The 22,079-nt window shown below is 43.1% G+C and overlaps 1 protein-coding gene across 2 annotated transcripts; it reads left to right on the top strand.

Moving 5' to 3' along the window:
• Positions 1–660: 660 nt before the first annotated feature.
• Positions 661–21,724, top strand: LOC110073617 (uncharacterized). Of its 2 annotated transcripts, XM_020782997.3 has the most exons (7): positions 661–3,567; positions 6,082–6,286; positions 9,852–9,911; positions 11,304–11,435; positions 13,130–13,276; positions 19,630–19,690; positions 21,332–21,724. In XM_020782997.3, the coding sequence occupies exons 2-7, from the start codon at positions 6,122–6,124 to the stop codon at positions 21,433–21,435; spliced, it is 669 nt and encodes a 222-aa protein (XP_020638656.3). In that variant the 5' UTR covers positions 661–3,567; positions 6,082–6,121; the 3' UTR covers positions 21,436–21,724. The 2 variants fall into 2 exon arrangements, with proteins under 2 accessions (XP_020638656.3, XP_020638659.3); XM_020783000.3 differs by lacking the exon at positions 11,304–11,435.
• Positions 21,725–22,079: the final 355 nt, after the last annotated feature.

The raw sequence follows: 22,079 nt of genomic DNA, 5'->3' as shown, positions 1-22,079 counted from the left end.
GCCTATGAACCTGTAGGCATGACTATCTACAGAAATGAGCTAGTTGATCATTAAATTTTTTTCCAGTTATTCTATTTATTATGTATCATTTTCATTAGACAACTATGTTGACATGTCTGATGGGGAATAAGGCATTGATACTTAAAGTTGCTTAAGACACTCATTGACCATATTTTTGAACTGACAAATTGAAATGTAGATAGAAGTCAGTCTATGTAGAGTTCAGCCAGTGGCGAGCCTATTGTGCTTCTACCATCTGTTCAGTTCATTTGCAAAACTATATTTACTATATCACAACTCATGTAAGTCTCTTGCCCCTTCCTGCTTCTCATGTTCAAAATGAAACCTGGCTTCTCCATCTTGTGGTACCTTGTTGTTATGTGCCCTTAAGTCAGAACTGCCTTATAGCATCCCTAACAAGGTGTTCAAGGTAAGATAAGAGTGGTTTTACCAGTTCCACGATGAGTTTCCAAGGCTGATTTGGAATTCTGAGTTCTAGAGCCATTTTATCAACTGGATAGCTATGGCACATTACTCACAGTATAGGGCTTTCCATCTGTCAAAACAGTCATCTTATGGATGTACAGTGGTGCCTCCGTAGACAACGATAATCCGTTCCACTGAAATCGCTGTTTAGCGAAATCATTGTCTAGCAAAAAGCATTTCCCCATTGGAATGCATTGAAACCTGCTTACTGCGTTCCAATGGGGAAGAATTGTTGTATAGTGAAGATCGGCCATAGGAAAGCCGCTTTGTGAACTGCTGATCAGCTGTTTAAAATGCGGTCTTGTGAAGCTTCCCGAAGGCAGCATGTGTCGTTCTGCCAACTCCTGCGACGTTGCTGAAACCAGTTGTATTGGCTCTTGCCTTTCCATTGGACCATTTCAGCAATGTGGAGAGGGGGGATCTGCTGCTTGGGTAGCAGCCTATCCTCCATATTACCTTACCCGGGCTTCATGCTCTGGAGAGGACACTCCTTGTTTCAGAGCATGTTACCATAGTCTCTCGAGACTGAAGGATGCCTATGCTGCTATGCTATGCTGTGAAGCTTAGGTCCTGAAAACACTTGTTTTGCGAGCGTGGAGGGAGCTGTCAAAATCGTCGTCTAGCGAAAATCGGTTTGTGAAGCAGGGACCAAACATTGTCCAGCGAAATTCCCCCATAAGAATCGCTGTTTTGCGAATCGCTATAGCGATCGCAAAAAGTTAATGTCTAGTGAAAAAACTGTCATGCGGGGTAACTGTCTTGTGAGGCACCACTGTATACTCAAAAGTAAGACTGTGTTCAGTCAGTTTATTTCCAGACAGAGTTCTGAAGAGTTAATTTTTGGTGGACTCAAACTCTCAGAATACCCCAGACTCAAGGAGTTGTAGTAATAATAAAAAAACTCTTCACAGCTCTGCCCGAGGTAAATGTAAAGGATGTGCTCCCTTTTTAACTAATTGTTTCTAATCTGTCCTGTTCTGGCTTTTGTCCCCTAATTCTGTAAAATAGGGAATGGGGTGGAATCATCCTTAGCTGGTGTATATGCAGTATCTGCTGCTGTAAATGCTTGTATTGCCTTGTTAAAATCACATTTGAACTTCTATGCAACCATTTCCTTATCTCTTCACAGCATCCTAATTTCCTTTCTCTTTGCCACAATTTGAACTGTAGAGGATGCTGGGGTTTAAATAGTCAGGGAACAGAGATGAGAAGCTGGGATGACTTCTTGTCCTGTATCCTGGAAAAGCCCAAGAGCTGAGGATTGCTCCATGATAAAGAATCAGTCTGGACAGAATAGAGTTTGCGAATCAATGTGAGATGGATTAGAGTTTGAGAACACTTTTTGGTGGTGGTGGGGAGCTACAACACCCAGCCACCATGGTGGCTAAGGGCTCTGTAAATTGTCCAAATTGTCCAAAGGGAAAAAAAGAGAAACCTCTCCAAGCTTTGAGAAAAGACTAGTTTTAGCCTCTCCCCCCCCCCCCCCACAAAAGCTAGTTAGGGAGATAGCAATTACTTGCTAACTGAGGATGCTGGACTGTGTAGTCCCCCAAAAATAGCACTTCCGAGCTCCCGCTGGATGTCGGCCTCACTGAACACAATGAGGCTCACTTCTGAGTATATGTACATAAGGCTGTTCTGAGTTATTTGAAGATGGATCGCTCAGCTGCGCGCTGATTCGGATCACTCTCGCTGTTTTTGGACTGCGCAAATCCCGGCAGCTCTGCCTGGGAGCCGCTCGAACCCGATCTTTAGGTATCTAGTTGTGATAGAAGGCGTTTTCAACAGCTTGGCTGAGAAAGCAGAACACACATTCCTATTCTCAGTTAAAGCAGATGCATGAGAAAGTATCACCTTTCTAATCTGGCATTTTCTTCTACGATGTCCGGCCAGGTTCACCGTTTTTTCCATGAGTCCTGAGAAGTTTCAGGGCTGCAGTGCCTACTGGGTTTTGGCTTTCTTTCGAAGGAGATCACTGGACATGTGTTATGTTTGTGTTACTATATAAATGACTGCAAAGCAAAAGAAAAAATAAAATAAAAAGCGTGCTGCTTATATACCGCCCCATAGCGCTTCAAGCACTCTCTGGGCGGTTTACAAGTTAATTATGCAGGCTACACATTGCCCCCCCCCCACCAGCGAGCTGGGTACCGACCTCGGAAGGATAGAAGGCTGAGTCAACCTTGAGCCGCTACCTGGGATTGAACCCCAGGTTGTGAGCACAGTTTTGGCTGCAGTACAGCAGTTTAGCCCCTGCGGTACGAGGCTCGGTCCTTTTGGGCGCTGGGGGCTGGTGGAAGAAAAGGGCGAGAAAAGCAAGAATTTACTTTTTGATGATGATGATGACGACGACGATTTAAGATTACATCCTCCAGAATATATACACCAGCCCAACATTCCCTGGCTGTGATGTTCCCCGAGCTGCAATCTTTAACAGGTAGTTTTCCTCATACTGTACCTGAAAATGCGGTACGTCGGGTTCGACGCTTGAAAAGATCAGCTGCAAACATCGAATCATTTCTCAGAAGCCCGGAAAGCATTCAAAAGACGCAGAACGAATCTTTTTTTCTCTTCCGTTAATGTGACCTTCAAGCCATTTCTGTCTATCCAGATTTTCAGATTTTATTATCCAGCTTGATCAGCCTACGAGCTGCCATTCGATGGCTAAGTAGCGGAGCGTGTGCGCGCGAAGAGTAGGAGAAAACACCGCAGAAGACTTCTTGCTCTTTTAATCATGGAGACCTAACTTCAGTTCCTTCCAATTATTTCCGCTTCAAAGCACCGGGGAGGGGGGAAAGCGGGCAGGGAACGCTACACCGTCCTGCTGCCGCGTGGCACTCACGGGGTTAAACTGGAAGGTAACCTGGAAAGGTAACCAGGAAGGGTGCCACCTGCCGAGGGCTGGGCCGGGCGAGACAGCACAGGGGTGGGGCGAGCCCCTGGCCCCACCGCGCCGAGGACTACAGGGGCTGCCGGCCCACGGGGGACTCACTCTCGACCCCGACCCCTGGCTGCCTCCCCAGCGCACCTGCCGGTGGCCCAGGCCTAGGGAAGCCTCCTCACTGAACCTGGAGGAAGCAGGTAAGCCAGCCAGAGGTCAGGAAAGAACCACCCCACCCCACCCCATCTCATCTCGTGTTTCTTTTTTTCCTGGGGCTGCCCTCCGATCGTCTCTTCCTCCAACCTCCTGGTCCTTGTGCCCTCTCGCCCGGGGAACCAGACCAGCCGTGGACTTTCTGGGGCGATCAGCGGCAGAGTCCAGGAGCCAGCTTTGATAAACTACCCTTGATAGTAGCGCTGATGTTTTGTAACTGAGAATAAAAAAGCACCTTCTTGCCTCGCCTAGCTTGCTTATCCAGCAGGAAGAGCTTGCAGTCTTCACCACCCCCACCCCCACCTCCCACCCTTCCTGGGATGATTTCTTTATCCCATTTAGCGCTATTGCTGAACTTTTCAAAAGTTGAGCATTTCACCTCACACGCTCCATAGTAAACGCAAACACGTTCAAACCTGGCAAGAGGGGAGAATGTCTGTAGGCAAAGCTATTCCCGTTTAGAAATGGGAAAATTGTCCTTTTAGACTGCAGCAGCTAAAACCCTCCTGTTCTAGCTGCTGCAGTTAGTGGTGTGGTTTTGGGGGAGTCTTTTATGAACTGTTGTCTGAAATGTAAGGTGTCCTATCTCTGCTCCTGTTATACGATGGCCTCGGAAAAGAGCTGCACTCGTCCTTTGTCCAAAGGCAACCCCACCTAGTCTCTGGAAACTCCCTGCTTCCTGCTCAGATTCTCTGTGCCCAGTGCCCAGTCTCAGATGAGGATGGTGGGAACAGTAGTTGAACTCATCAGGGGTAGGGGTGGGGGTTGCACTGTCAGTGGAAACTGCCTTCACACAGATGCTAATTTAATTTAATTGTTAATAGCGATTCCCCATTTGCTGGAAAAGTGGAGAGTTGCAAAGGCAGTGTTATAGGCCCAGTGTTTCCAAAGGAGTAGCTACATCCACCTGTTGCAGCAAAAGAACAGTGTCCGCTTTGAAACTAACAGCTTCTATTCAGCACCAACTTTCATGGACTCCAGTCCACTTCATGAAACACACATCTAATCAGAAGTTAGTTCTATTGCATTCAGTGGGTATAGGACTGCAGCCTTTGCTTAAGGTTCTCTGGAGAGGCATGGTGTCTCTGAAGTATTTGCTTTATTTACAAAGGCACAAGTAAAGGCTCAGTGGAAGGGAACAGGCACTCCTACACTGCAGAAGATGTATTATCTTCCACCAGCTGCATAATTCTGCACTGACAAGCCACAAAGCGGTGTCCCTATTGTCCCTGCCGTTAAGACAATCCTGTAGGAAAGAACTCTAACCACATCAAAACATTAATGCCATGGATTGGCATATTCTTTTCCTTTCATTTTCACTAGCATGAGAAGTGGCGTGTTGATTCACTCCTTCACCCCACCTTTCTATTATTTTTTATAATGCCAATTTCTTTGAAGCAAGGCTCTGAGCTGTGATGACAGAAGCATTATTTATCTGGATAACAAAAAAAAGTTCAGTATAAGGAACTGAAAATGAACCGGGTATAAAAGGATTAATCTTTCCGGCAAAAGGTTTGAGTGATATGCAAGATATATTGCAGAGTTCATTCTTCTGTACTTTCTTTTATTTTTTTTAAACCATACCCAGTAGCCCTGTTCATGTGTTATAGTCTGAAAGCAGATTGGGGTGCAACCTCTCTGTCCCCCCACCCTCCCCCAACATTAACCAGACCCTTGTGCATTCATTCAACATGAACATCTGAAGCTGCAAGTGTAAAATGTGTTCCACTTACAATGCTCTTCCTTATTAGGGCCTCTAAATGTGGGAAGTCTGTACGAATATTTATATAATCTTTATATAATAAACACTGAGTATGGAAAGATCTGATAGACACCAAATGTTGGGGTGGGATCTATGAATGCACTTCTCTGCCACTTTGATTACAGCCCTTGACATTTAGTCACATTTATGTGTCTTTGCTGTGTGCCTGGTCATATGCCTGGACATGCACCTGATTGTGCAATCAATATGTATCCTGGCACTTTGTCAGTTAGCTGCAATTAGCTGCAGCATGTTACATAAACATGTGAACACTAATAGGTTTCTGGCCAATGAAATAAATACAAATACTAGCTCCAAAGGAGAGTTTCTCATTATCTAAAAGTTCATACGCATTAAAATGTAAACATATTGCATCATGCAGACTGCAGTGTGTTTTTAGTTGGCAAGATGTATGACTTTGTGTATGTGTGTGTGTGTGTGTGTGTGTTGTTGTTTTTTTACACAAAGCAGAGCAGGGCAGAGCAAAACACCCAGCTAGCTTCAATGTCTATAATTTCTTACACTTTTTTACTCAAGTGTTTGGAACGCCATATATACATCAGATCTAGTTATTAATTCTGCACGTCTGTGGCAGGTCCTCTGTGTTATTAATGGAATGGCATGTGAGGGATTTGTCAGATGATCCTTGTTGAAGTGCTAATGGGCTGTGTGGGTTTTTTGTTATTAATTTGCATTTTCTGTTCAGGATAAATGACCAAGACTCTCTTTTCTTGAACAGTCTCTGAACTACTTCCCAAACTGTATGTGCATTAACAGAAATGGATCGGTACAGATATTTCATATTCAATCAGAAGAGTATGGTCGTGTTGGGGCTCTTGCAGATAGCCTGTGCTGCGGTGTGCCTCGTCACGGGAGTAATCGATGGTGCTCACAGAAGGGAGTCGGCACTGAGTAAATCTAGGACACCAATTTGGGCTGGTGTGGTAAGCGATATTACTTCTCACACTTTGGGCTTTTCTTTGCATTAATTACACGGGAATGCATAGTTCTGTAGAATACACCTCCCCCATTGCCACTTTGATATGGGGAACATGGTCTATGTTTTAGAGAACTTCCACAGTCCAGTGTATAACCAGGCATATGAACTTCCTTACTTTACAAGCAGGGCAGTACCTCATGAAAACATGTAGAGCTGGGTGCCTTTGGAGTCTTCAGTGCACAGCGAGTGTGCTGAGCCACATCTTATGAAGGGAGTAAGATGCAGTCTCAGTCATCTTCCTCACTCCCTTTTTTGATGTTCAAGGTACAAATGTAATGGTGTACAAGAGAGAGAAAAATTGTAGGGTTATTCTTGCTTATCCGTGTAAGAAGTCAGAACCTCCTCCTGTTAGACAGTAGGATCTTGGGGATAGTTGAGGGGGGGTTTAAGGGGGTAGGCATGGACTGGTAAAGTTAGGTGGTTGCAATCCAACCAAACCCCAAAAAGTTACTTTTCTGGACTTCAGGTCTCAGAATCTCCAACCAGTATTGTTACAATAGTTAAAGGTGTAGTCCTAAAAGTAACTCTCCCGAGTGCTGCCTATTTAAATGCCACGCTACCTTTGCTTGACAAGTCCTGCCTCCTTAAGTTGGAGGCAGAGAAGCAGAGAAGCAAACTGCCTGGAAGAAGGCATTTAACTGGGTTTTTTTTGGGGGGGGGGATCAGCAGAGGAGAACTTAAGGAACGGGGCACATTAATTATAAACAAAGCTGATTTGTGCAGTTTAGAGCCTGGAACTCAAGAGGTCACTGTTACTTGTTCCTCTCCATCTACTTCACCATTCTGTTTCCAGCAGCGCCCTGGAAGCCTGCAAATAGGAAATAAGAGCAACTGCATAACCCTATTGTCTGTTTTGTATATTCTTAGACTGTAAACACAAAGGCTGCATTTTAGCTCTTAAGGCTGATTGGAAAGACTTTTATAGCTGAAGCAAGAACATATCTTGGAAAGGTTTTTTTGGACTTTAATGGTCAGAATCCCCAACTGCCACGGATAATAGCTATGCTAACTAAGGGATTCTGGAATCTATCATCCTAAAAAGTAACCCTTCCACATTTTAAGATACAATAGTTATGGAAGAGGGACCCTTTTAGTGGGAGGAACTTAGGTAAAGTATGTGGGGGAGGGGGCTTAGATTGGCAGAATAAGATGTACTAGTAGATGTACTCTATTCTTTATTGTGATTAACCTCTCTGAATTCAGGAAAGGGTCTGGAAGAAGACAATTTTGCTAGGACGCATTTCATTCCCAGAAGCTGAACTATTCTGATTCCAATATTATTTCCCCCCCCCCCCCACTAGTACTAGTAAAACAATGAAACTTGAATGGGACACGATGACTGCAGAAAGTAGTATACTCTTTACTGAAAATGTTACTTTTATCCTCTTTGCTTCTCTTACATGTTGCGAATAATAGATGAAAGGAGACTCCACTAAAATTTTGAAAACCATTTGCCCCAAATATCTTATCTATCAAACCCTATGTATTTCTGGCATGGTGGTATATTGGTGTGAGAACTGCTGCAGATTGCAGCACGTGGAATTTTGTCCATACAGGGTGCTAAATCAATTAAGTTGAAGTGTAGAAAATGCAGCCTTGGAAATGTACATTGCATTCTAAAAATGAGGTTTGGACAGCAGTTTAATAAAAGTTACTGCAAAACAATTCACTGGCTCTCCAGGCAGGCCTGGGAGAAAAGGTCATTATATGGTAATATTCATGACCCAAACAAGGGATTGAATTAGAAGTATATTGAATTATGTAAAATATTAACATGACAGAGGTGGCATTTATACGTTATGTGATTTGCTCTATTTTATTTTACTAGATCTCTGTAGTTACAACCTATTGAAATCTGTAGGCTTGGAAACTCTTAGTCACAGCAATAAGGCTTATTGTTATGGTGGCAACTTGCCAGATTCTGATTTGCTGGAAATGTAAGATGAGAAGCAGCAAATGCAATGCAAATTTCTATTACTGTATAATTTTTCCTTGGTGTATCAGATCCCTATTACTTGCAGGTCCTGGAAAAAATAATAATAAAGTTTACTGCTTAGAGAGATGTTCACATCTGAGAAAAGTAAATATAGGAAGACAGGATACCTAAACACATCAACACAGCAAGGCAATTAACACACCATACCACACACAACAGATACCAAAAACACTGATACTGGGGAATATGAGGAATCATGTATCAGCAATATCAGCAGCTGATGAGGAAAACATGGACATTCCTCCATAGATTTAAACTGCTTTGGCTGGGTGAGCACTTAGATTAATTTTGTGTGTGTGTATTTATAATATAATTAAATGCTAAGGAAGTCATTTTGTTTATTACATTCTTACTTTTACAAACTTTATTATTTTAATTGCACCTTTAGGTCAATAAGTATTGTAGAATTTTAAATTTCTGGTAAAATTTCTTTGTGCTGCACAGTAGAAGTTCAGAGTTCCGCAGAGGACATGAGCTACAAGTCCCCCACCCCCAAGTCTACCCCTTTCTCATTAGCTAGCACTTAAAATCTCAAGACGTAAGGGAAGAAAAAATTACAGCTGATTGAAATTACAGACTTGTGAATGCTGCTTTACAACCAACCAACCAGATAACAAGCAAGCAAACGTATGATATCAACAGACTAAAGAGAAGGAAAAAGCACTCAGCAGAGAGATGGGTCTCTCTCTGAATTCAAAGGCTGGAAAGAACGATTGTTTAGTCCTGGATAGATAATCACCCCAGCCAAGAATAGTCCCTTCCAGTCAAACAAACTACAGGCAGCATGCAACGTTGCAAATAAAAGTCCAGCAAACTCTTGAATTTTTGGAATGTAATTAAAACATTTTTTGATATTTTTATTGTACCTTTTATACTACCATATTTTGGATTGCAACATCAATAGTATCAGGTGTCAGTTATATTTCAGTAAATATATAAGGGGAAAATAACCTAGCACAACTGACCAAAAATATTCAGTCCATATTTCATAGCTAATAGACAAATCCTAGTCCTTCTCTGGTATCAGTTAAATTACCTAAAATTGTCCCAGAATATTATAAATACTATGGACTAAAATTTCCTCAGTACTTACATTCTGTATTACTTGTAAACTGATTGTTTTGGTGACTGTTTCATCAAGCAAGCTGCTGTGGAAGGATTCCAGTGGTTGAAAGCCCCATTGCAATGAGTGGAGGCTGCATGTGACCTGAATCTTTTCATAGCATAATGTATTATAATCAAGGTTCCCTCTAAGCTGGGTGTACACACATGCACACCTATTTTTCCCCTTCCGTGCAGCGATCACATTAGGTTCTGGTCGCGGCAGAACCCTGGGGTATGTGGAGGTGTGCACACGCAAAGTCATGCACATGAGAAGCAGAGCCCTGCCCAACAGAGCTGAAAGTTAGAGGATACATTGATCACAATACATCTTAAAAATATCTCTGATAAATTCTGACAATTATTGTCCATGCATTGTTTTTTAAAATTGAATCCATGTTCTGTTTTGCAGTTCATGAGTATTCCTGGAATTATGGCATTGTTTTCTTCTCAGAGGAAGAATCCAATTCTGGTATGTTTGTGTTTTTTTTTGTTTGTTTGTTGATTTGTTTAAGGGGAAGGCAAGAGTAGCACAGCTGGCTTTCCTTAAACAGTGTATTTTCAAATATTTATACAGTATTAATTAATCTAGAACAGCTGGTTGGATAGCTCAGTGAGTTCGGTATCTGACTGCAGAGCCAAAGGTTGGGAGTTCAATTCTGCACTGCACATCTCAGAAGAGCCAGTCTGTGTGGCCTTGGGCACGCTGCCTAGTCCCAGAGAAAGGGGGTGATAAACCACTTCTGAGTACTCTGTTGGAGAAAATAACAATCTTGCATGCAATCTAACACTGAGTTTCAGTGAGAGGAGGGCGCTTTCACTAACTAAATATCCTGCTGCTATTTAATTAACAAAGCTTTTTCCCGCCTCTGGCTTGCTGGAATAAAATGTCTATAGTCTTCAAAGTGCTACAATATTTTGTTTCATTCCCCTCTTCATATTTTCCGTTGCTACTGTTTATTATAGGTTGGCTACCAAGTCTATAAATCATTTACCAAGTAGATTACATACAGTATAAAGTTTTGAAGTACAGTACTTTATGGTATGCATTTTAAAATACTGTAAATGAAACATATTTATGTTATGTATATTGTAAAGAGCTTTGTGATAAAATGTGTAAACACTTTTTACCTGGAGTCTTCAATGTACATTATGTGGCATCAGGGTTCCTGGATGCTTAACAATGCATATACCTCATACATACCTGGCATTTGCTGAAAGGAAATATTGATGTACATGCAGCAGTCATGTTCACTGTGTATAGTGTGGCATTCTGATAGCTTGTACATTTATAATGTCAATTTAGATGGAACTTCCTGACCTATACATATGTGTAGGATTCAGATTAAAACATCCAACACTTCTGGATTCCCACACAAAGTCCCTCAAAGTACATGGGTTGGATCAAGATCTAGGCACATGCATTTCTGTCAATGACCACCCCTCTTCTCCACAGGTGGACAAGGTTCCATGCAACTGTATGTAGTCTCTATGCTACTTTTAAGACCCCCTCTCACCCCCATCTCCTTGGGAGGGGGAAAAGAGTATCCACCAAATTTGGAGGGATCTTCCTGTGCCTTACCATGAGCAAGCCTCTTCTTGTACTGGAAGGCAGATGTGAGAAACAGTCACAGTGAATTGTTTTGTATTCACATAGAAGCCAGTGAAAAATGTTATGCACATGTTTGTTTTGGTTGGCTCATGTCCATGCTCTGGACACTGTGTGATGAAGATGTCTCTGTTATTCTTCTGGAAAACCGAAGATATGAATGTGGCATTTGAAACATATAGATTTCCACACTTCAGTTTTAATGTACAAAGTAATTTCTTACCTTGGATGTCACTTCTCTTGCCTTTTGTACAGGTACATGCAATGATAATTGCTTCTGTGTTTTCCTGTTTTACAACTCTAATTGTAATTGTCTATGCCTCTATAACATTAGAATATGGTGAAAAATATAAAGGGTTCGATGGTGTGACTCATCATCCAACCATAGTAAGTATCAAATTCTGTGATACCTCTGCCCAACTAAATATTTCCCATTTGAAACCACTGTACTCCCTTTTAAATCCATTGTACTCTGTATGCCCCTGCTACAGGAAACAGTATGATATACAGTGGTGCCTCGCTTAAGGAGTGCACCGTTTAACGACAAATCCGCATAGCGACACATTTTTTGCGATCGCTAATGCGATCGCATTGCAATGTTTTAGATAGGAAAAACATCGCATTGCGATGATCGGTAAGCGTTTTGCTTACCTATCTTCGCATTGTGATGTTTTACAAACAGCTGATCGGCGGTTCCAAAATGGCCACCGGGTCAACAAAATGGCCACCTGCAGCGTTTTCACGCCCTGCCCTCGCTTACCGGGTGGCAAAAATGGCAGCGGGATGGAGGATTCCCCGCATAGTGGTGAGTTTTCCTCCAATAGGAACGCATTAAACGTAGTTTAATGCGTTCCTATGGGTTCCCCCCCGCATAGCGATGAATCCGGATAGCGACGTTAATCCTGGAACGGATTAATGTCGCTATGCAGGGCACCGCTGTATCTTTATTAAATGGTTATACACTTTTTACCAGTTCTGTTGCTCATAACACAACACCATACATAAGCACCATAGAGTACAAACATATGGTACTGATCTGGTATAATAGGGTTTCTTTCCTGCCCTGCTAATTACAAATTAAAAAGAAAGCAACTTGTATTGAAGTGCCCCACCTGATCCAGAATGATATGCATACTACAGCAAATTTTAAGACATGCAGGGTGGATGCAGATGATTAGTGTACAAATGTACAAAACCCAGCTAGAGGCCATGTATCATCAAGTGTAGATCCTCATTTTCACAACAGTTGGATGTGATTGTTATTTGTTGTTATATGCTAATCAATTGTGGATCCTGATGGCAATTTTTAGAGTATCGATTTTAATTGTATTTTAATTGTTTTTATCTTTTTATTGTATTTTAATTGTTGTAAGCTGCCCAGAGACCTTTGGGTAGAGTGGGTGGCATACAAGTTAAATAAATAAATAAACAAACAAGTTGCATCTAGTTTATAACAATCCTGAAAACAGTGGGCTGGACAGCTCAGTGGGTTAAGTTCTTGGCTGCAGAGATTGGGAGTTCAGTTCCTGTGCCTCCTGGGAGAAGAGTCAACCTGTGTAGCCTTGGGCAAGTTGCGCAGTCCCAGGGTGCCCCAAGAAGAAAAGAATGGTAAACCACTTCTGAGTATACTCTATCTAGAAAACCCTGGAAAGGGTTGCCATAAGTCAGAATTGACTTGATGGCCCACTATTATTATTAAATATCACTAACGGTATTAACGTGTAATGAAACAGATTAGTACAATTACATCTTATGTAGTTGTAGGACCCCCATATCTGTGGGATTAGTATCCACGGTTTCATTTACAACATACTAGAGGGCTGGCCTTTTGGCCTTTGGCTGACTTCCTTGTATGTTGTATATAGAGTATGCTACTATCTGTGGATAGTTTCAGGCATTAATGGTGGAACGCAGAAAGGCTCTCCTGTGGATACGGGGGTCCTATTGTGTAGTGGTTTGCTATAATTTATTATGCAAAAGAATAGTTTATTTTTAAAACTCTGATAAAGATTTCTGATTTAAAACAACAAATAAGATTGAATTAAATATGTTTTAGTAAAATTCCTGGTTTTTTATTACAGGTATTTGTACTTGACAAACTTGTAGAGGGAGCTAATATCACACTGCTGGTAACATCTATTTTTAGTGGTTGTATTGTGCTGATTATTGCTTATCTGAGTTGCCGAAGTCTTCCATGTTGTGCATGTTATGACAGCGTCACTGGTTTTGTAAGTAACTTCATTATAATTTGTACACATGATGTGTTTGTTTATCTTGTAGTGGGGAGAATTAACTTTTGTTAGCCTATGCAATTAATTTTGGACAACTTCCCGGTTATGTTATGATATGACTTCATATGATATGCTTTTAATAGTCACATCCCAAATGACATAGGGTAGGCTGTAAGAAATCAGTATTTTATGATCACCTAATTCTATACCATCATTGAAACTAAATGGTTGTAATAAGTAGTTGGGAAACACATAATTGTTATTTAGTTTTTAAGTCGTGTCCAACACTTCATGACCCCATGGACTAGAGCACGCCAGGCCCTCCTGTCTTCCATTGTTGGTACAAATTCAAGTTGGTAGCTTCGATGACACTGTCCAACCATCTCATCTTCTGTCATCCCCTTCTCCTCTTGCCTTCACATTCCCAACATCAGGGCTTTTTCCAAGGAGTCTTCTCATGAGATGGCCAAAGTATTGGAGCCTGAGCTTCAGGTTCTGTCCTTCCAGTGAGCACCCAGGGTTGGTTTCCTTCAGAACTGATAGGTTTGATCTCCTTGCAGTCCTGAGGACTCTCAAGAGTCTCCTCCAGCACCACAATTCAAAAGCATCAATTCTTTGGTGGTCAGCCCTCTTTATGGTCCAGCTCTCACTTCGATACTGTACATTACTGCTGGAAAAACCATAGCTTTGACTATGCAGACCTTTGTTGGCAAGGTGATATCTCTGTTTTTTAAGATGTTGCCTAGGTTTACCATTGCTTTCCTCCCAAGAAGCAGGTGTCTTTAAATTTTGTGGCTGCTCTCACCATCTGCAGTGATCATGGAGGCCAGGAAAGTAAAAGCACTATGTGCCCTTTAGACATAAGCTCTTTAGACATAAGTTTGTATATATAGTGGTTACAAGGTTCATGATTCTACTTTACATATTTTCTTATGAGCAGAGAGCTGTGATATGGGTTTTACAGAAAAAGTATTGGCAGCAAATGCCTAACTTCTTAACTTGCAGCAATTTGCTGCCAAGATATATGCAGATTGTGTTTCACTAATGGGTAAAATTAATAGGACTTGCTCTCCTGCATATTAGACAACAAAAAAGAGGTTACTTACCTGTAACTCTGGTTCTTCGAGTAGTCCTCTGTGAATTCACACTAATTGATTAATCTGCACCTGAGCAGAGCAGTCTTGGAAACTTCCACAGCTTTAAGCACTTAGTGCTGGGACCTCCCCTACACGTGGCTATATAACTCCGCCCCCAGCCCAGTGCTTCAGTTCTGAAGGAACCGACTGCGGCTGCCCAATATGCCATGGAACATGTGACAGACAGCGAGGAGGAGGGTCGGATGTGCGAATTCACAAAGGACTACTCAAAGAACCAGAGTTACAGGCAGGTAACCTCTTTTCTCCTTCGTGTTCTCTGTGAATGCACACTAATGGTTGACTGGCAAGCTGACCAACCAGGAGGAGGGATGTCACAAGAGTGTAGAAGCCAGGACAGCTTGCCCTACTGCAGCCTGAGCCTTCGTCCGGACAACCAGGTGGTAGGGCAAGATGAAGGGAGACGGAGTGGCACATGTGGCAGACATCCGCGACATCCACGTGACAGAGAAAGGCCACTGAGGATGCCACAGCTCTAATAGAGTGAGCTCTCACTATTATGGAAGAAGAGTTTCTGCCAAATCATACGGAAGGCAGATGGTCTGGACCATCCAGCTAGACATGGTCTAAGAGGAAGCCGCTGCTCCGAAGGAGAGCCAGCAAAGGTGACAGGGAGACGTCTAGAGTGTGCAGAGTTGTCTCAAGCATTGATGATATGTGGGAAAGAAACCAGGAAGGACAGCTGGCTGGTCCAAATGGAAGGCAGAAAATACCTTAGGCAAGAAGATAAGGCCTGGCTGTAAGGTTAATTTGCAGAAAAGGAGGACTGGCTCTTAGTGTAGCCAGTCCTCCAGCCCTGCAAGCTAAAGAGAATGCCAGAAGAAAGGCAGCCTGGAAGGTTGCCAAAGAATTAACTGGAGAGACCACTGAGGTGTCGGTGGTCTATAGGCAGGGCACATATTCTCCGGGTCATGGAGAAATAGCATGCAGGTAGAATGGGCCAGTCCCTGGCAAACAAGTGAAGGAGAAACCGAAGGAGTGTGTCCAGAGACATTGGCCTAGTAATTGTCTTGATGCAAGGGGACAGAACGCCTACCCATGAAAGGAGTAGGTCAAGGTGGTAGGAGGTGTGCAAGCATGATGGAGCACATCCATTACTGTCGGGGAAGATTCCAAGCCGACAGGTAGGGGAACCCGAGGTCTGGATGAAACATCCGACCCCTGTCCCGAGACAGTAGGTGAGGGCCCAGGCGCAGTGTGATGTATACTACAGGTTCCAGGAGCAGGCCATGGTGAGCGGCAGGAGCTCCAACACAGTGATATGCAGGCTGGCTACTATCAAAGACCAGCGGTCGAGGGCAACTTGGTGGCACAGACGAGCCCCCCACAGCCTAGTGGGCTGGTATCCGCCACTGACCGAACCAACTGGGTCAAAAGACCAAAGGGTCTCCCTAACTGTAGGGGGGGAAGTGTCCACCAATCCAGTTGTGCAGCGAGTTCCGGAGTCGCCTGGAGCAACATGGATGGGCTGTCGCAAGATATCTGAAAGAGTGAGAGAAAGCAGGCTTAAAGGGACTGCATCCTCAATTGAGCAAGCTGTCCTGCAGCTGTAGTAAATGCCATCAGTCCCAGGAGTCACTGGACCTGTAAGGCAGGGAAGCAAGCGCCTGAATTAAAAAGGAGCATAACAAATCATTCATTGCCAGGGGGAAAAGCCTGCATCAAGAAAGCATCCAAAGCCACATTAATACAATTTACACAGTGTGTATGGTGCAAAGTCAACTTCACCATGTTGACCTATAGACCTAACGCTGACAAAAGGGACAATGTCAAGGACTTGTGCTTACCAGCCTCTGACTTGGACTCCGCGACCAGGAGCCAGTAATCCCAACATGGGTAAACAGTGGTTCCCCCAACTGAAACCCTTGAAAAGCATTGACGGACCAACCATGTGCCTGCATGAAAATGAGCATCTTACAATAAACCACCCCCTGGACGTAACTAGTGAATAATAGAGTCCAAGAAAGCCATACAGAAACTGTATAGAGTAATAAAAGAATTCAGGCCTCCAAAATCAAGGATGGGCCAGAGGCTCCCCTCCTTCTCTCTCTCTCTCTCTCTTTTTGGGTGGGGGTTGGGGTGGAGGTGGCTATAAGATGGCCTGTGACAGGGGGTATATCGAAGTTAGTGGCAAAGCTGGCAGCTACGATAGAAAGTACCAAGGAGTTAAATGGACTGACTGTTCAACAACAGAAAAGAGAATGCTCAGTTTTGCAGTTCTGCTCGTCAGAACACTGTCTGCCCACATGTCTAGCGGCGGCTGGTAACTTTGGGGTTGAGGCCTTTAACGTTCCCAGGATGCCATAGGCCAGGGGTCAGGGAACTTTTTTAACTTTTACCCCCCAAAAAAATTTATATATGCTGACATTACCCCTTTGATTTGAACCTCTTAATGTACCCAGACACCTCGCGTAGGGTTGCCAGATACACGGGTACTAAAAGGAGGACATAGAAAGACAAAAAGGAGGACAAAGGAGGACATATTGAATGTTTCATTTGAATCATTCCAGATTAAACCCACAATCAATACAATTGTATTACAATACTGCCAATAAATGTCTTAGTGAACCGACCAAGAAACAGTCATGTTAAAAATTAAAAATAAATTCAATGGAGGTGGCCAAAAAGAATAAAAACGCCGACCAAAAAACTCCTTATCTGTTAACACTAAAGGAGGGTTACTATCTGTGACAACCAAGATGGGTGTAGGAAGATTAGTTGGAAAATCTCCCCCCCTTGTGACTCATAAGAGTCACAGTCCTGAATAAAGGTAAGCCCTCGTGACGAACAGGGGAGAAGTCCGTCCCAGTATTAGCTTGACCAAGCTCAGTCTCAATATAGTCACCAGAACGGAGAAGGCTGAATGGGTTACCAGCAGGTTCAGTCAAAACCATGAACACTTTGCTGCCAGAGCCGAGTTTGAGGGAGCAGTACATCCCGGTGCTGCAGGAGGCCCTTTCTTCTCCAAAGGCCAGGGCGACAGAGCCCTAACTCACTGGAGGGTCACCAGCTGTATGAACAAGCCCCTTGAAACAAGAGGGTTTTTCCATGACAATCTCCAAAGAGGCAGAGCCCCACTGACAAGCGGGGAAGGCGGCTAGACCTGCAGGGTGCCCCATCTTTATCCAAGGGCAAAGCTCAGAAGCTGACCTCTTCTATCCTGCTAGGAAGAGGAAGATTACAGGACAAACAGAAAGCTGTTGCTCTCAAGCCTGGGGGTAGCTGTAAAAAGAAGGTAAAAGACCTTATTTTTTTAAGAGAAAGGCTCTGAGGGCTGGAACCCAGGCTTTGTAAAGCCTCCACAAAGAACAGCTAATGCCGGCTCATACTTTATCCCCAAGCAAAAGAAACTTGTTACAAAGAAAGAAAAAGGGGAGGACAAAGAAAGAAAAGGAATAGAATTGTTTCTACTTGCAAAGTTCCAAACGAAACTGCTACTACAGCTGCTGGTCAAAAAAGAACTGAAGCACAGGGCCGGGGGCGGAGTTATATAGCCAGGTGTAGGGGAGGTCCCAGCACAAAGTGCTTAAAGCTGTGGAGGTTTCCAAAGGCTGCTGGGCTCAGGCGCAGATTAACCCATTAGTGTGTATTCATAGAGGACATGAAGGAGAATCTACTGTTGCGTATAAACCTTGAGAAGTGTGTTTTTAAACAATGGCCAGAATTCTGTCAGCACAGCTTTGTATATGAAAGGCTTATGACGGGGACTCCAGGCTGCCATTTTTGAACATGTACCCTCCCCATCTCAAGACCCCCAAAGGCTTCCCCAGGTTTAAAGGAATCCCTAGGCAACCTGAGTCCAGAGACCAGAAACTTTATCTAAAGATGAAATACTGTGGCCATTCTGTTTAAAAGACTGTAATTAAAGTTGATAGTATATGGTCATATTATTTCAGAGTTGGTTTCCACTTATTTAAATCCGTTTAATAGCATCCTCTATCAAATTCAGATTTTATGACAATGTATGATAAAAACAATATCGATATCATAATATAAAGTGGCAGCAAGTGAATGATAGACATGACACAGACATTTAAAATAGTTGAGTAGAACAACAGTATCTTAAATGGGTATCTAAAGCACAGATGGACAATGTGTGGTCTGCATGTAGTCCCAGGGGCATTTTTCTGGCCCTCTAGCACCCCACTCCTCCTCTACCTGCTGATGTTGGAGGAAAAGTGCCCCCCAAAGCCCTCTTTTGTTCCTTAAGGCAGCGGTCCCCAACCTTTTTAGCCCCGTGGACTGGCTGGGGAAGGCGGGACACCCCCTGCGTGTGTGCACATGCACAAAGGAGCGGGGGCGCTCACACATGCACATACACTCGTGCACATGCGCAAAGGGTGACACAGTGCTTGTGTGGGCGCTCAGGTGCATGCACAAAGGGTGGCATGGTGCTCAGGGGGCACTCATGCGCATGCATGGAGGGGTGGGCACAGGCGTGCATGTGTACAGGTGCAAACAGGCTGTCTGTGTGGGAGTGTGTGCAGAGGGAGGACTGTCTCCGCTGCCCGGTCTGGCTCAAGCCGTGGACCGGCACCAGGTTGCGGACCAGGGGTTGGGGAGCTCTGCTTTAAGGGATAGCAGAATTTTCCAAGGTTTGCTCCCAGACTTTGTTACTTCCTCCCACAGGATGCCAGACAGGCTCCATCTCCCATAAATATGTTTTAATGCATTCCTATGGGTTTTTTTGTTCCGCATAGTGACGAATCTGTATAGCGACAATTTTTCCGGAACAGATTATCGTCGCTATGCGGGGCACTACTGTAGACTGTTGTGCCTTACTGCTTTAAATGTTTTTTTGGTATTGCTTTTGTTTACCATTTCTTAGAGTGGTTTTTGGATTGATCCTTTTCGTATTTGTATATTTACTGTTTTTAGCTTGAAATATTGTCTTTTAATGATCTAAGTTGCCTTGGATCTTTCTCAAGAAGGAAAGTGGGGGTAAAAATATTTTAAACAAACAAACAAAGCACATAGAGCAGGGCTTTAGTAGAAGTTTTTATGATGTGAGTGGACAGCTATGGTTTAATTTTTTAAATGACACAACTATACCATTTTCACCTGTGTAATGGTTGAATTTCTTTTGATACTTGTATTTTATTTTCATTGTAATTACTTTTGGTTAATCCCCAATGACATAACTGAATGAGATTTTTATGCAAGCCCATTTCACCATTCTCATATGCTCATTCTTAGGAATGGCTACAATCTAATGAAGACCAGCTGCAAACATCGGAGTTAGTTTGTATTTCATCTGGTATGTAAACCCACTGCTTTTTTTTGTTTTCCTTTGGGAGTTATTAAAATCCAGTGATTAGAGTGACTAGGGCATGGGAGACTGGGTCTGAAAACCCTACTTGGTCATTACACTCAATTAGTGACCTTAGGCCAATTATACTGTTTAGCCTGACCTACCCTGTTTCCCCAAAAATAAGCCCTAGTACGAGTTTTCTGTCTCCTGAGAAACCTATATGTGGGACAGGAAGCAACAGTTAGAACTGGTCATGGAACAACTGAGTGGTTCAAAATTGGGAAAGGAGTACGGCAAGGCTGTATATTGTCCCCCAGCTTATTTAACTTATATGCAGAATACATCATGCGGAAGGCTGGACTGGAAGAAACCCAAGCCGGAATTAAGATTGCTGGAAGAAATATCAACAACCTCCGATATGCAGATGATACCACTCTGATGGCAGAAAGTGAGGAGGAATTAAAGAACCTTGTAATGAGAGTGAAAGAGGAGAGAGCAAAAAACGGTCTGAAACTCAACATCAAAAAAACTAAGATCATGGCCACTGGTCCCATCACCTCCTGGGAAATAGAAGGGGAAGATATGGAGGCAGTGTCAAATTTTATCTTCCTGGGCTCCATGCTCACTGCAGATGGAGACAGCAGCCCTGAAATTAAAAGGCGCCTTCTTCTTGGGAGGAAAGCGATGACAAATCTGGACAGCATCTTGAAAAGCAGAGACATCACCTTGCCAACAAAAGTCCGAATAGTCAAAGCTATGGTTTTTCCTGTCGTGATGTATGGAAGTGAGAGCTGGACCATAAAGAAAGCAGACCGCCAAAGAATTGATGCCTTTGAATTGTGGTGCTGGAGGAGGCTCTTGAGAATCCCCTGGACTGCAAGGAGAACAAACCTATCAGTTCTAAAGGAAATCAACCCTGAGTGCTCACTGGAAGGACAGATCCTGAAGCTGAGGCTCCAGTATTTTGGCCATCTAATGAGAAGAAAAGACTCCCTGGAAAAGACCCTGATGTTGGGAAAGTGTGATGGCAAGAGGAGAAGGGGACGACCGAGGATGAGATGGCTGGACAGTGTCTGCGAAGCAACCAACATGAACCTGACACAACTCCGGGAGGCAGTAGAAGACAGGAGGGCCTGGCGTGCTCTGGTCCATGGGGTCACGAAGAGTCGGACACGACTAAACGACTAAACACACACACACGAGTTTTCAGGATGCTTGTAATGTAAGCCCTGCCCCAAAATAAGCCCTAGTTAAGTGAAACCATGCCCTCCACCTTTGTGCAGCAACCAGAAGATGATATGACTGTATTTGAATAAATGCAGATTGTTGTACATGAAAAAAAATCTCCTGAAAATAAGCCCTACTGCATTTTTGGAGAAAAAAATTAATATAAGACCGTCTTATTTTCGGGGAACCATGGTACATCACAGGGTTGTTGTGAGCACTGAATAGGAATAGGAATGCCATGCACCTCACCGCCAGCTTATTGGAGGAAAGGTAGGATGTATCAAGTGTATGCAACAAATAAATGTAAAATAATTAAAATGTAAAAATGCTTTGAGTTTGGTGGACTGATTTATGCTCACTAGCATATATACACTTAACCATATAAACTTACAGACATTTATTTATTATTTTCTTTCCTAGGCCAAATGGATAGTATTTTTAACTCACCAGTGAAACTTCAAGATGTAAATGTGGAACCAGATGATGAAGAAACCAAACCTCCTCCATATATCAGAATGACTTAAAAACAGAATTTCTGCAAGGACACATTTAAAATGTGTCTTCTAAGAATGTTAATAAGAATATTATTGAAAAGGCTATACAATTCTTTAAAAGAAAACTATAATTCTTTGAACTAGCACTCTTGAACAAAAGAGCCCAAAAATTTCAAGATGGTCACCAAGTTCCTTGCAACAAAGACACCTCATCCCAACCTTCTGTTTATTTTCAATTTTGTTCTATAATGTTTACATATGAGATATGCTGTGTAATAGATTTATAATAATCTTTAATAAAATAATATGAACCCCTCGAGTCAGGTATTCAGCTGTTTGTGGGCACAGTCTTCTATACTGCTTTTGCTGTATCTGGTACTATGAACATACAGAACATATTTTCACTGTCTGCACAGAAAGAGGAAAAAGAGTAATGTGCTACATTTGCCAGTTAAGTCTACCTCATTTCCATCTCATTGCTTCCCTTTCTTATGTGGAATTAGTAACTCACAATGACACATTAACTTATGATATCCTCAGGGTGGGTTTTCATCGTGGTGAGAACCACTTGGGTTTCAGGCAACCTCCTGAAACTGACTGGGACCCCTTGGTTTCTCCCCGCCCAAAGCAGGGGGGGAGGACACCGTTAGGAGAAGTGGTGTCTGAAACAGCAG

The sequence above is a fragment of the Pogona vitticeps genome, chromosome 5 (assembly GCF_051106095.1).
Source record: "Pogona vitticeps strain Pit_001003342236 chromosome 5, PviZW2.1, whole genome shotgun sequence".
Classification (NCBI taxonomy): domain Eukaryota; kingdom Metazoa; phylum Chordata; class Lepidosauria; order Squamata; family Agamidae; genus Pogona; species Pogona vitticeps.
This window is presented reverse-complemented; position numbering and strand designations above follow the sequence as displayed.